This window comes from Falco punctatus (assembly GCF_963210335.1).
Source record: "Falco punctatus genome assembly, chromosome: 13".
Lineage (NCBI taxonomy): Eukaryota > Metazoa > Chordata > Aves > Falconiformes > Falconidae > Falco > Falco punctatus.
Genome location: NC_137593.1, coordinates 29755551 through 29770089, shown reverse-complemented (window position 1 = coordinate 29770089; position 14539 = coordinate 29755551). Strand labels below are relative to the sequence as shown.

At 67.3% G+C, this 14539-nt stretch overlaps 1 protein-coding gene across 1 annotated transcript in view; it reads left to right on the top strand.

Moving 5' to 3' along the window:
- MAST1 (microtubule associated serine/threonine kinase 1) overlaps positions 1-14507 on the top strand; it is a gene marked incomplete at its 5' end in the record, with an annotated part of 16363 nt that extends 1856 nt beyond the window's left edge. The window contains 25 exons of the mRNA XM_080408981.1: positions 9-129; positions 629-704; positions 812-890; positions 1411-1556; positions 1993-2068; positions 2436-2642; positions 3485-3586; positions 4236-4365; positions 4902-4969; positions 5045-5130; positions 5238-5446; positions 7039-7177; positions 7255-7387; positions 7468-7633; positions 8435-8536; positions 8616-8738; positions 9259-9368; positions 9605-9735; positions 9930-10117; positions 10206-10382; positions 11112-11341; positions 11762-11884; positions 12105-12241; positions 12641-12810; positions 13109-14507. Of these exons, the coding sequence (XP_080265107.1) occupies positions 9-129; positions 629-704; positions 812-890; positions 1411-1556; positions 1993-2068; positions 2436-2642; positions 3485-3586; positions 4236-4365; positions 4902-4969; positions 5045-5130; positions 5238-5446; positions 7039-7177; positions 7255-7387; positions 7468-7633; positions 8435-8536; positions 8616-8738; positions 9259-9368; positions 9605-9735; positions 9930-10117; positions 10206-10382; positions 11112-11341; positions 11762-11884; positions 12105-12241; positions 12641-12810; positions 13109-13746 (3867 nt within the window). The 3' untranslated portion in view covers positions 13747-14507. The remainder of the gene's footprint in view (positions 1-8; positions 130-628; positions 705-811; positions 891-1410; positions 1557-1992; positions 2069-2435; positions 2643-3484; positions 3587-4235; positions 4366-4901; positions 4970-5044; positions 5131-5237; positions 5447-7038; positions 7178-7254; positions 7388-7467; positions 7634-8434; positions 8537-8615; positions 8739-9258; positions 9369-9604; positions 9736-9929; positions 10118-10205; positions 10383-11111; positions 11342-11761; positions 11885-12104; positions 12242-12640; positions 12811-13108) is intronic.
- Between the last annotated feature and the right edge of the window lie 32 nt (positions 14508-14539).

The following is a 14539-nucleotide window of genomic DNA, read 5'->3' as shown; positions in this document are numbered from 1 at the left end:
GGTTCCAGCCCCTCTCCCACGACCCCCATGACCCCCCCAGCTGCCGCACAAGCAACCGGAAGAGCCTGATCCTGACCAGCACCTCCCCCACCCTCCCGCGACCCCACTCACCTCTGCCTGGACATATCGGTGAGACACGCATCCCCCCCGGTGCCCCCCAGCCCCCCCCCCCCCCCACTGTCCCAAATTTCCCCCACTGTCCCCAGTCCCCTCCCAAGGCCATGGGACCCCCCAAATCCCCCCCGAGACCCCCCAAGGTGCCTGTAAGCACCCAGGGATCCATAGCCCCCCCCCCTGCAAGGCCCCGCCCAAACTGCTGTCACCCCCCCAAGGGACCCATTGCCCCTCTCAGGCCGCACGACCCCCTCCCCCCCAGACACACATGGAGACCCCCCGAGGGACTCATAGGCCCTCCCCAGGCCCAGTTGCCCCCCCCCTCAAACCCTAAAACCCCCCTCCAGCCCCTGGAGTCCCCCCTTTTCCCCTGGGGGGGTGTGAGTGGGTGACATCCATTTAGCCCTGGTGTGGGTGGGGTCTGGCAGGGTGGGGGTGTCAGGGTAGGGTGGAGGTGACGTCACCCCCATGTTGTGTCCCCCCCCCTCCCGGTGTTTCCCCCCACCCCTCACAGGCAGCAGCCCCCTGGACAGTCCCCGCAACTTCTCGCCCAGCAACCCAGCCCACTTCTCCTTTGCCTCCTCCCGCCGGTAAGGGGGCTCACACGGCCGGGGGGGGCACCCACAGGGATGGGTGGTGATGGGGGGGGTATCCAGGTGCGTGGGACCCCTGACACCCTCTGCTCCCCCCACCACAGTGCTGATGGGCGCCGATGGTCACTGGCCTCGCTGCCTTCCTCTGGCTATGGCACCAACACCCCCAGCTCCACCGTCTCGGTGAGTCGGGGGTCTCAGAGCCCACCCCCCATCTCCAGGGGACACACATAGGTGCCCCCCCCTCCCATGGTGGGGAGGTGGCTGAGGGGGGTGGTCGCTGTGGGTGGTGGTCGGGGGTCTAGCTGGCTGGTTGTGGGGTTAGAGTGGGTCCCACGGATGGGGGTATGTGTGGGGCGGGGTCAGTGTGTGGCCAGTGGTCCCCATGGGGTGTCATGGGGGGGTGTCCATGGGGGTCAGTGGCTACTGTGGGTGGCTATAGGTCTTTGGGAGGGAGTCCCCTGGGGGTCCGGAGGTGTTTATGGTGGGTCCATGGGGTTCAGCAGGTCACTGTGGGTGGCAGTAGGTCCTGGTGGGGGTGGTCCACTGGTGGAGGGTCCGTGAGGGGTCCATGGGGGTCATTGGGTTGCTGTGGGTGGCGATGGGTCCTGGCAGGGTGCAGGGGGGGGGTGTCCCTGGGGGTGGCAGGGGTCCGCGGGGTCGGAGGGGTGACGCGGGCGCGCAGTCCTCGTGCTCGTCGCAGGAGCGCCTGCACCAGCTGCCGGCGCAGCCAACGCCAGAGGAGCTGCGCTTCCTCTCCCGCCACTTTGGCAGCTCCGAGAGCCTGGCCGAGGAGGATGGGGGAGCCCGGGGGGGGCCGACCCCACGGCCCCGCTCCCGCAGCCTCAGGTAGGGCTGGGACCCTGCAGAGGGGCTGGAGACCCCAGTCGCCTGGGGGTGGATCAGGGGTTTGGGGGTCCCGTGGCGGAATTGGGGCACCAGGAGGATGGGGGTCACCATGGGGTTGGACCAAGGCACACCAAGGCTTTGGGGACACCTTAGGGCTGGGGGGGGGTGGGCAGGGCTTTGGGGGCACTGTAGGGGTGGGGACACCATGAATCTGGGGTGTCCCAGAGCCGGGGGGGGACCACGAGGGCGCCATGGGGTGGGGGACATCAGGATGGTAGGGACACTCTGGCCATGGGACATCAAGGAGGTGGGATGGGGACACTGTCGGGCTGCCATGGAGGAATGCTGGGGGTCACACAGGTGCCAGCGGTGGGGGGAACGCTGGGGGAGAAGCACTGTGGGTCTCCTGGGTGCCATCAGTGCCCTCCCCTCACAGTCCCGGGCGCTCACCCTCATCCCACGACAACGAGATCGTGATGATGAACCATGTCTACAAGGAGCGGTTCCCCAAGGTAGGGCTGGGGGGGTGGGTGGGGCTGGGGGCAATGTGGGGAGCTGGGGGCAGACATGGGGTCTTGGGGGAGGCTTGGGGGATGGCTATAGGGGTTGGGGCGTTATGGAAGAGCTCTGGGGGAGTGTCAGGCAGCTAATGGGTGCTGGAGGATATAGGGTCTGGGGGGGGTCCTGGTATGGTTATGGGTGCCTTGGGGGGCGCGTGTTATCTATAAAGGATCGGGGGGGCTCTGAGGTTGCTGGAGGGGAGGAGTGACAGCTCTGGGGTGGTTGTGGGGCACTGGAGAGGGTTTGGGGTCTTGGGGGGACCTTAGGGGGTCTGTGGGGGTGTCGGGAGCTGTAGGCAGCCAATCTCGGGTCCCGCAGGCGACGGCACAGATGGAGGAGCGGCTGGAGGAGTTCGTGCGGGGCTGCGGCCCCGGGGGGACGCCGCTGGCCGATGGCGCCCTCAGCTTCATCCAGCACCAGCTGGTCGAGCTGGCGCGTGACTGCTTGGCCAAGGCCCGGCATGGCCTCATCACCGCTGGCTACTTCTATGAGCTGCAAGAGAACATGGAGCGCCTGCTGCAGGACGTGAGCCATAGCACCCAACGGGACCCAATGGGACCCCAGGGCCCCCAACGGGACTCAACAGGCACCCAACGGGACCCAATGGGACCCCAGGGCCCCCAGCGGGACTCAACAGGCACCCAATGGGACCCAACGGGACCCAATGGGACCCCAGGGCCCCCAGCGGGACTCAACAGGCACCCAATGGGACCCAACGGGACCCAATGGGACCCCAGGGCCCCCAGCAGGACTCAACAGGCACCCAACGGGACCCAACGGGACCCAATGGGACCCCAGGGCCCCCAACGGGACTCAACAGGCACCCAACGGGACCCAACGGGACCCAATGGGACCCCAGGGCCCCCAACGGGACTCAACAGGCACCCAACAGGGCCCAGTGGAACCCAATGGCACCCAGCAGGGTCCAACAGGACCCAATGGCACCCAACGGGGCCAATAGGACCCGGTGGGACCCAATGGCACCCAGCAGGTTCCAACAGGACCCAATGGGACCCAACAGGGCCCAACAAGACCCAATGGTACCCAGTGGAGCCCAGAGAGGTTCAGTGACACCCAACAGGGACCCAAGGGACCTAACAGTCCCAGTGGCACCCAATGGGTCCCAGCAACACCCAGTAGGTCCCGATGGGGCCCGATGGCACCCTCGACACCTAATGGGGGCCCACCAGGGCCATACAGCACCCAATGGGAGCCCTCAGCACCCAAGGGCACCCATTGGGACCCAACAGGACCCCCCAGGGACCCAGTGAGACCCTGCTGAATCCAATGAGACCCAAGGGGACCCCACAACCCCATGTAAGTCCCCTGGGGAACCCCTGACCCCCGTCCCTTCAACGTCCCCCTAGGCCTATGAGCGCTCAGAGTCGGAGGAGGTGGCCTTCATCACCCAGCTGGTGAAGAAGCTCCTCATCATCATCTCCCGCCCCGCCCGGCTGCTGGAGTGCCTGGTGAGTCCCCCTGGGACCCCCTCCCCCGGGCACCCAGGCATCCGGGCCCTGTGCAGCGCCCCCAGCATCCCCCCCCATCCCATTTTGCACCATCCCAACTGTCCAATCAGACGAAGCCCTTCCGGTCACCCTGACAACGCCCTGGCCAATCCCTGCACACAGCCAATGAGGAAGCAGGGCTGTTGTTGCCATGGTGACAGCCATGTTGCCCGGGGCAGTGCCACGGCAATAGCGCATCCTGGGGACCACCGAGACAAAGAGGGGGTGGGGGGACCGGGGCGGGGGGGGGATGGGGGACGGGGGACGGGGACGACGAGATGACGACACACAGTGGGGCACACGCGTGTGCCCCTGCCCATGACAGCAGTGTGTGCTCACCCACATGCTCTGTGCGTTGGTACAGGCATGTGTTTGGGCTCAAACGCACGTGTGCATGTGTGTCCTAGTGCACACGCGTGCGCGCACACACATGCGCTCACACTCTCGAACATGCTCTCACGCATGTGCAGACCTATGCGCACCCGCACATGTGTCCCCCCCCACCCCGCTGTCTGCTGGAGCATTGCACCATGGTGGTGCGTGTCCCTGCGTGCACACGTGTGACGATGCGTGTCCCCCTGCACACGCGTGCCGGGGCGTGTCGGCACAGGAATTCGACCCAGCCGAGTTCTACCAGCTGCTGGCAGCAGCGGAGGGCCAGGCCCGCGAGGGGCTGCTAAAGGCCGACATCCCCCGCTACATCATCGGCCAGCTGGGGCTGGCACGGGACCCCTTCCCCGGTATATGCGTGTGCGAGTGGCCACAGGGCGGGCATGGGATTTGCACACACCTGTAGGGGCATGCACTCACGTATGGGAGCGTGCAAGGGGCACGCACATGTGTTGGAGCATGCACATGTGGGGCTTTGTATGGGAGGGTGTGTGCATGGAGGGTGTGTGGGGTCTGCACACGTGTGTGGGAGCATGCAAGGGGCAGGTACATGTGTGTGGGAGTGCGCAAGGGGCAGGCACATGTGTGCAAGGGGCATGCATGTGCATGTGGGAGCGTGTATGCATGAGGCCTTGCACGGGAGGGTGTGGGCACGGGGTGGTATGGGGTCTGCACATGCGTGTGAGAGCACGCAAGAGGCATGTATGTGCGTGTGGGAGCGTGCAAGGGGGGTGCCTGCATGGGTCACATGGAGCTTGCTCACGGGGGATGCGCAGGGGTGTGGGAGTGTGCATGGCGGGTACATGCATGCCATGTGGTACACTGGGGGTGCACATGTGTGGCACCCCGTGTCCCCGCACATGTGTGACACCCCATGTCCCCACAGATGTGGTGCACCTGGAGGAGCCCGACAGTGGCGGGAGCAACACGCCGGATCTCGAGGAAGGGGCTGAGGTGGGGGCCGGGCCAGGGTCCCTGCACCCCTCCCTGTGTCACCCCGTGTTCCCCCATGTCCCTGTGTCCCCCCAGGGCCGCAGCACCGTCCCCAGAGCCAAGAAGCCACCGGGTGAAGGCGACTTTGAGACCATCAAACTCATCAGCAACGGTGCCTACGGGTGAGCAGCTGTGGACCCCAGGGTCCCTGGCGGGGATGGGGTCCCTGGGTGGGGGACGTCCCCGTGGGGGGTCCGCGGCGCAGCGTGACATACGGCTGTGCTGGCAGGGCGGTGTACCTGGTGCGGCACACGGCCACGCGCCAGCGCTTCGCCATGAAGAAGATCAACAAGCAGAACCTGCTGCTGCGCAACCAGGTGGAGCAGGCGTTCGTGGAGCGCGACATCCTCACCTTCGCTGAGAACCCCTTCGTCGTGAGCATGTTCTGCTCCTTCCAGACCCGCCGCCACCTCTGCATGGTCATGGAGTACGTTGAAGGTGGGCCGACGGGGTGTCGCGATACAGGGATGCATGTCGCGATATGGCGTGGTGTTGTGATAGGTGGTGGGGTGTTGCGATAGAGAGCTGGGCGTTTTGGTGTGGCTCTGGGCATCGCAATACAGGTCTGAGTGCCACAACACAGGCCTGGACGTCACGATAGTGAGCTGGATGTTGTGATATAGGGCTGGGTGTTGTGATACAGGTCTGGGCATCGTGATAGAGAGCTGAGCATCATGATAGAGGGCTGGGTGTTGTGGTATGGGTCTGGGCATCACAGTACAGGTCTGGGCATCGTGATAGAGAGCTGAGCATCATGATAGAGGGCTGGGTGTTGTGGTATGGGTCTGGGCATCACGATACAGGTCTAGGTGCCACAATACAGGCACAGGCATCGTGATAGAAGGCCGGTGTTGTGATATGGGCTGGGCATCGTGGTGGTACACTGTGGAGCTGGGCATCACAGTACAGGGCTGTGTGTCATGATATGGGGCCAGGTATCACAACACGGAGCTGGGCATTGAGATACAGGGCTGAGTGGTGCAATGTGGGGTGTTCTGGGTCACGACAGGGTGGTTTGTGTCACGACAGGGTGGTTTGTGTCACACCGGGGTGTTTTCACATCCCGGCATGGTGCTTTATGTCTGGGTGAGTGCCTCGTGTCCTGCTGGGACGTGCTGGGTGGTGGCAGGTGATGCTGTGATGTGCCCTGCTGGGTCCTCCCCGTGTCCCTCTTGTGTCCCTCTCCCATCACTCCCGTGTCCCTCCATGTCCCTGTGTCCCCCTTTGTCACTCTATGTTCCTCCCATGTCCCCCCATGTCCCTCTGTGTCCCTCCTACATCCCTCTTGCCCTCTTGTGTTCCCCCATGTCCCTCCTGTCCTTCTGTGTCCCCCTTTGTCCCTGCATCCCTCCCGTGTCCCTCCTGTGTCCCCTGTACCCTCCTGTGTCCCTCCGTATCCCCCTGTCTCCCTCCCATGTCACCCCTGCTCTCCTGTGTCCCTCTGTGTCCCCCCCCTGCCCTTCTGTGTCCCCCCCACATCCCTCTGTGTCCCCCCCATGTCCCTTTGTGTCCCTTCTGTGTCCCTCCTGTGTCACCCCTGCCCTGCCATGTCCCTCTGTGTCCCTGCCATGTCCCCTGGTGTCCCTCTGTATTCCCCTGTGTCCCTCCTATGTCCCTCCCACATCCCTCCCACGTCCCCCCATGTCCCCCCGTGTCCCTCTGTATTCCCCTGTGTCCCTCCTATGTCCCTCCCACATCCCTCCCACGTCCCCCCATGTCCCCCCGTGTCCCTCTGTATTCCCCTGTGTCCCTCCTATGTCCCTCCCACATCCCTCCCACGTCCCCCCATGTCCCCCCGTGTCCCTCTGTATTCCCCTGTGTCTCTCCTGTGTCCCTCCCACATCCCTCCCACGTCCCCCCATGTCCCCCCGTGTCCCTCTGTATTCCCCTGTGTCTCTCCTGTGTCCCTCCCACATCCCTCCCACGTCCCCCCATGTCCCCCCGTGTCCCTCTGTATTCCCCTGTGTCTCTCCTGTGTCCCTCCCACATCCCTCCCACGTCCCCCCATGTCCCCTCGTGTCCCCCGGAAGGTGGGGACTGTGCCACGCTGCTGAAGCACATCGGGGCGCTGCCGCTGGAGCTGGCTCGGCTTTACTTCGCCGAGACTGTCCTGGCCCTCGAGTACCTGCACAACTACGGCATCGTCCACCGCGACCTCAAGCCTGACAAGTACGGGGGGAGCGAGGGGGGGGGCCGGGGGGGGTCCCGTCCACCTGGGTCCCCACCGGACGCCCGGGTCCCTGCAGCCTGTTGATCACCTCGCTGGGCCACGTGAAGCTGACGGACTTCGGGCTCTCCAAGATGGGGCTGATGAGCCTCACCACCAACCTCTACGAGGGCCACATGGAGAAGGACGCCCGGGAGTTCCGTGACAAGCAGGTGGGTGAGGCTGGTGGGGCGTGGCTGGGCGTGGCTGGTGGGGTGTGGTGGGGCGTGGCTGACACGCCCCCTCCCCGCAGGTGTGTGGTACCCCCGAGTACATCGCACCCGAGGTGATCCTGCGGCAGGGCTACGGGAAGCCGGTGGACTGGTGGGCCATGGGCATCGTCCTCTACGAGTTCTTGGTGGGCTGTGTCCCCTTCTTCGGGGACACCCCGGAGGAACTCTTCGGGCAGGTCATCTCGGGTACGGAGGGGGATACGGTGGGGGACACGGTGGGGGACACAGTGGGGGGACACAGGGGAGGTCATCTCGGGTACGTGGAGGGGACACGGGGCAGGTTATCTCCGGTACGGGGGGGAGACATGGTGGGGGACACAGGGGAGGTCATCTCAGGTACGTTGGGGTCACAGGGAGAACATATTGACTACGGGAGGGACGTGGAGGGGACACAGGGGAGGTCATCTTGGCTATGGGGGGACACAGGGAGGTCATCTTGGCTATGGAGGCACGTGGTGGGGGACACTAAAAAGGACATTTTAGGTATGGGGGGGTCATGGGGACATGGGGAAAGTCATCTTGAGTACAGGGATGGGGACACAGGGGGAACGAGGACATGGGGGAAACGGGAACACATGGGGACATGGGGCAGGTCATCTCAGGTACAGAGGGGGAGATGGTGGGGGACACAGGGACTTCTTGGGTGTGGGGACAGGGACATGGGGGAGACATGGGGGGACATTTCTGGGATGGGGACACAAGGAAGACACGGGGGACATGGGGACGCAGGACAGGACACCTCAGGTAGGGGGACAGGGACACAGAGGAACAGAGGGGGACATGGTGGGGGGGACACAGAGCAGGTCATCTCAGATCAGGGGACGCAGGAGGACATGGGGGGGTGGAGTAGGTCACCTTGGGGACATGAGGACAGGGCAGGTCATCCCTCGTACAGGGCCGTGATGGGGCTGGCAGCCGGGTCCCTGCACTCACGCGTGTCCCCCCATGCCCCCTCGTGTCCCCTCCGTGTCTGTGTCCTCCCCCCAGACGAGATCCTGTGGCCAGAGGGGGACGAGGCGCTGCCCCCCGACGCCCAGCACCTCATCTCCTGCCTCCTGCAGCCAGACCCCCTGCGACGCCTGGGGGCCGGTGAGACGCCCCCCCCCCCCCCAGCCCCCACCCCCCCTCGCAGGTGCCGTCCCCTCTGACCCCCTCCCCATCCCTGCAGGGGGGGCGCAGGAGGTGAAGGCTCACGGCTTCTTTGCGGCGCTGGACTGGACGGGGCTGCTGCGGCAGAAAGCCGAGTTCGTGCCGCACCTGGAGTCTGAGGAGGACACCAGCTACTTCGACAGTGAGGGACCCCTGGACCCCCCCCCCGCCCCCTCGGCGCCCCCCTCCCCCCCCCCCCCCCCCCAGCACCCCCCGCAGGAACCCCTCGGAACCCCTCCAGGACACCAACCCTGGGACCACCCAGGAGGCCCCCCCAAGGGACACCCCACCTGGCACCCCCGGGAACACCTTGGGACCCCTCTGGGACCCCCACCCTGACACCACCCCGTGAACCTCCCCCAGGGACACCCTGGGACCACGCACGACCCCTCCCAAGGGACACATTCCCTGGAACACCTCGGGACCCCTCCAGGACAGCCTGACCCCTCTTAGGGGACACCCCCTTGCTCCCCCAGACACCCCCCCCCCCAGCCCCAGCCACCCCCCTCAGGGAAACCTCTTACCCCCTTCATGCTCCCAGGGACCCCCCACAGCCCCCCCTGCAGTGGGCCCAATCTACAGGTCCCTCACCCCTGGGGGTCACCCTATGGGACTCCCCCCCTGTGCTCCCCCCCCCCCCGACCCCCGTGCCCCCCCCCCAGCACGCTCGGACCGTTACCCCCACATCACCTCCTACGAGGACGAGGACACGACAGAGGATGAGCCTGTGGAGATCCGGCAGTTCTCATCGTGCTCCCCCCGCTTCAGCAAGGTGGGGAGGGGGTGTCCAGGGGGGACACACAAGGACCGGGTGGGGGGGGGATGGGCAGAGGGTCTGGGAGGGCGCAAGGGGTCCAGGGGGGCACAGGGACTGGGAGAGGGGGGGACAGGGGAGACCAGGCTGTGGGGGGCAGGGGGTACGGGGAGACACACGCAGGGTGTGGGTGCCGGTGGGTGCTGTCTGGTGCCGGTGGGTGTCCACGGGTGCCGCTGGGTGCCACCGCGCAGGTGTACAGCAGCCTGGAGCAGCTCTCGCAGCAGCAGCAGGAGCCGAAGGCACCCAAGGGGCGTCCGCGTGACGAGGGGCGACGCGACGGCTTCGCCCGTGACCGCAGCTGGCGTACGGCCTCACCCGAGCTGTGAGCACCCACTGCGTCCCTGGGGGGGGGTGTGTCACCCTGGGGGGGGGGGGGGTGTCACCCTGGGGGGGGGGGTGGTGTCATCCTGGGGGGGGGGGGTGTCATCCTGGGGTCTGCCTGGATGCCTGGGTACCTAGATGGGGGGTGTAGTGGTCAGACACCCCCCCCCCCCTCAAACACCTGCCTCCCCCCAGGAAGCGCCCACCGGCAGCGGAGGGCCCCCCCCCCGAGGGTGAGGGGAGCCCCCCCCTGGGTGCCCGTCGCCGCTTCTCAGCGCTGCTGGAACCCGGGCGCCCCGGGCCCCCCCCCGAGGAGCGGCCAGTCCCCCGCAATGGGCCCACCCCCCGCGATGCACCCACAGATGGGGCCAGCGAGGAGCCAGGTCAGTGCTGGGTGCTGGGGTCTTTTGGGGGGTGGGGGGGGTGTCCCCCAGAGCTGGGGTCTCACCAGCCGGTGCCTAACCCTGCCAGGGGAGCGAGTGCCGCGGGCTGGGGAGCTGCCCCCTGCCAGGGCTGAGCTGGGTCTGCGGCGGCCACGGCACCCAGGGGTGGCCCCTGAGGGCGGGGGTGACAAGCGCAGCCCCCGCGGCCCCGGGAAAGTCACCAAGTCAGCGTCGGCCACCGCCCTCTCTGTCATCATCCCCAGCGGTGGGTGTCACCTCCGGGACCCCAGACCCCCTGGGAACCTATAGCCCCCCCTGCCCCAGGACCCCAGACCCAACCTCAGGACCCCAGACCCCTCCCGGGACCCTAACCCACCCCAGGCCCCCAGTATCCCCTCAGGACCTCCCCCCACCTTGGTAGACAGCCTGGATGCCCGGGTCCCCGTGAGCAGCAGGGGTCCCCAGGGGTGGTAGGGGTCTCCTGCTGTCCAGATCCCTGAGGTTGAGTGTGAGGGGTGGCAGGGGGCTCCGTGAACACCTGGGTCCCAAGTGCGGGGTGGGTCCCTGGTCATGTGAGTCCCTCGGGTGGGGAGTCCCTGGACACGTGGGTTCATTGTGTGTGAAGGTCCCCTGGTCACTTGGGTCCCCATGGGTGGGGGGTGCCTGGTCACCCGGGTCCCTTGGGTGGGGGTCCCTGTCCCCGGGTTGGTGAGCATGGTGCCAGCAAGGGGTGGCAGTGGGTCCCCCGATCACCTGGGTCCCTTGGGGGGGGGGGGCCTGGTCACCTGGGTCTCCTGGGTGGTGGGGTCCCTGGACCCCTGGGTCCCCTGGCAGGGGTCCCTGTCACCCGGATACCTTGGGGGGGAGGGCCTGGTCCTCTGGGTCCCCTGGGTGGCGCCCTGGGTCACCTGGGTGGGGAGGTCCCTGGTCACCCGGGTCCCCTGGTGGGGGTCCCTGTGGCCCTGGGTGCGCATGGTGCCAGCTGGGCGTGCAGGGGAGGCGCCTGGCTCCTCGCCCCTGGGCAGCCCCATGTCCCCCCGGTCACTGTCCTCGGACCCCTCGTCGCGGGACTCGTCCCCGGGCCGGGAGCTGGCCCCGGCAGTGGCTGCCCCCCGCTCCCCCATTGCCATCCCCCGCCCTGGCAAGAAGTTTGGCTTCACCCTCCGTGCCATCCGCGTCTACCTGGGGGACAGTGACATCTACAGTGTCCACCATGTAGTCTGGGTCAGCGGGGGGGGGGGGGGGACACGGGGCGGCAGGGAGGGACATGAGATGTGGGGGGACATGGGGGTTGCAGGGTGAGATGGGGACACAGAGTGGTGGTGGTGGGGGGACATGGGGATGTGGAGGGATGGAGGGGGACATGGAGGGGGACATGGGGACACAAGGGGTCTGGGGGTAACGCGAAGATGTGAGGGGACATGGAGGGCTGGGGTGTGACGGGGCTGTGGGAGGACATGGGGGGTCACGGAGTGATGGGGGTATGGGCAGCTGGGGGGTCACATGGGGCCATGGAGTTACATGGGGATGCAGTAGGTTGAGGGGTCACACGGGGACACGGAGGGACATGGCGGGGGGCACATGGGGGGGTGCTGGGGCGTGGCAGCCCTGATGCATTGTGGGTAATGGTGCCTTTGGGCGCAGCACGTGGAGGAGGGGGGCCCAGCGCAGGAGGCGGGGCTCTGCGCCGGTGACCTCATCACCCACGTCAACGGGGAGCCTGTCCACGGGCTGGTGCACACCGAGGTCGTCGAGCTCATCCTCAAGGTCAGGGGTCACAAGGGGTCACGGGACCACAGGGGGCTCGTGCTCAAAAGGTCATAGAGCTCAGAAGTTGGTGGGGGGTCACAGGTCACAGCTGGGTCATGGGGTTAACAGGAGGTCACAGTGGGGTCATGGGCCATGGGTGGGCTGGGGAGGTGGGGGGCAGGGTGGGGTGGGGTGGGGCAGGGCGTGGCCGGGCGGGGCGGTGACGCGATGTGTGCAGAGCGGGACGAAGGTGCTGGTGACAACGACGCCACTGGAGAACACGTCGATCCGCCTGGGCCCTGCGCGGCGCCGCAGTGCCCGGGCCAAGATGGCACGAAGGAACCGCCGGGGTGGCGCCGGGGGCGGCCATGAGAGGTGGGGACTGGGAGGGGGAACTGGGTGGGACTGGGGGGAAACTGGGGGGGGAACTGGGAGGGAACTAGGGGAAGTGTGGGGGGGAACTAGGGGAGGAACTGGGGGAACTGGGGGGGAACTGGGAGGGAACAGGGGCAACCGGGGGGGGAGGAACTAGGTGGGAGTAAGGGGTAACTGGGAGGGAACTGGTGGGCAACTAGGGGGACTGGGAGGAAACTAGGGGAACTGGGAGGGGAGCTGTGGGAACTGGGGGGGAACTGGGAGGAACAGGGAGGTGAACTGAGGGGGAAACTGGGCAGGGACTTGGAGGGGAACTGGGGGAACTGCGTGGGAGCCGGGGGCCCAGGGGGCGGCCCGGTGTGTGCAGACCCCCATGGTGATGGTCCTCCCGGCCGGCAGGCGGCGCAGCGCGCTTTTCCGGCACCTGGCCCGACAGGCCTCGCTGCTGCACACGAGCCGCTCGCTGACGTCACTGAGCCGCTCGCTCTCCTCCTCAGACAGCCTGCCCGCCTCCCCCACCCACGCGCGCGCGCGGGACCCCGCCCTCCCGCCGCGCGCCGCCGAGACGGGTAGGCGGCACCATGGCACGGGGGGCGGGGACAAGGGGAAGGGGCGGGGACAAGGGAAAGGGGTGGGGACACGGACACCGCTATGGCAATGGGGGCGTGGTCACGAGAAAGCGTGGCGAAGGCCAAGGGGCGAGGCCAATGGGATGGGCGGGGCCGAGGCAACGGGGCTGCGCTGGTGGGCGGGGCCGCGGGGCGGAGCTACGGCAGCCGCGAGGGCCGGCGAAGGGACGCGGGAGGCTGGGCGGCCGCTGCCTCGGCCCCGCTCGGCCCCGCCAGGCCTGACCTTCGTTCCCCGCAGGGGCCTCCCCGCCCAGCAGCTCTCCGGGCTCCAGCGCTCCGCCGTCCCCGGCGCCGGCCGGGCCCCACCTGCGACCCAGTTCGCTGCAAGGGCTCTCCCCGAAGCTGCAGCGCCAGTACCGGGCCGCCCGGTGCAAGTCGGCCGGCAGCATCCCCCTCTCGCCGCTGGCCCACACCCCCTCCCCCCCCGCCGCCTCGCCGCCCGCCTTTCCCGCCAAGCTGCACCCGAAAGCGGCCGAGTCCCCCCGCCTGACCCGCCGGGGCCCCCCTGAGAAGGGGGCGGGACCCCCACCCCGCAAGCACGGCCTGGAGGCCGCCCGCAAGGACTTCCCGGCCGAGCCGCCGCTACAAAGCCTGGCCGAGTGGGACGGGGAGAGCCCGGCCGAGGGACCGCCCCCCGCGCCCCCTACCCGCCGCCTGGGCCGCCAGGAGCTGCCGTTGCTGCTGGGGGGCCCCCCCGGCGTTGAGGCAGCCCCCCATGGGGGGGAGGAACCCGAGAGACCCCCGCGGGGCCCCCCCAAGGCGCTCAGCCCGGTGCAGGAGCATGAGCAAGCTCGGAGGGGGGGTGGGGGGCCAGTGCCCATCGTGGTGGTGGGACCTGGGGCAGCCCCCGGGGATGGGGACCCTCCCGGGCGCTGAGCTCGACCGCCCCCCCGCCTCCCACCAGACCCCGCGGCTGTAAATAAGGGGGGGGGCCCAGGCATGCAGGGTCCCCCCGCCCCACCTCGGCCAGGGACGTGGCTAGCAGCCCCCCCAGCACCTCCCTGCGTATGCAAAGGGTTAATACTGTGACACCCCCCCCGGTGTGATGTCATCGGACAGGTGCCCCCTGGGTGTCATCCCCACCCTCCCAGTCTCCTGTTTGCCCCCAGCTGTTACCCTGTGATATCACAGCGGTGATGTCACAGGTGGGGTGGAAGGGGAGAGGGCACAGCTCTGATGTCACAGGGGGGACGGGGAGCAGTGACATCACTGTGGCACTGGCCCTTGGGAAGGGAGAGTGATGTCACAGCTGGTGGCATGGGATTGACAATGTCACAGTTACGGTGTTGCTGATGGTGTAAGACTCATGACGTCACAGCTCTGATGTAACAGGGTGCTGCTGTCTCAGCTCTGATGTAACCAAAGGTGCAGGAATGGTGACGTCACAGCTAAGGTGCCATCGAAGGTGTGGGAATGGTGATGTCACAGCTGTGGTGACAGCGGGGGGTGGGGTGGGTGGGCGGGCAATGATCGGTGCCAGGTGGTGATGTCATTGCCGTGAGGTCACCAGGATGGGGCTGATGCTTTCCAGGTCTGCAGTGATGTCACATGACAGCAGCTGACATCACTTCTAGCCAAAGCAGGTGACATCACCAACCTCCCCGTGACATCATCGCACACACCCCCCCCACCCCCCCGTTCTCGCTATGCAAACGTCCCCCCCGGGACA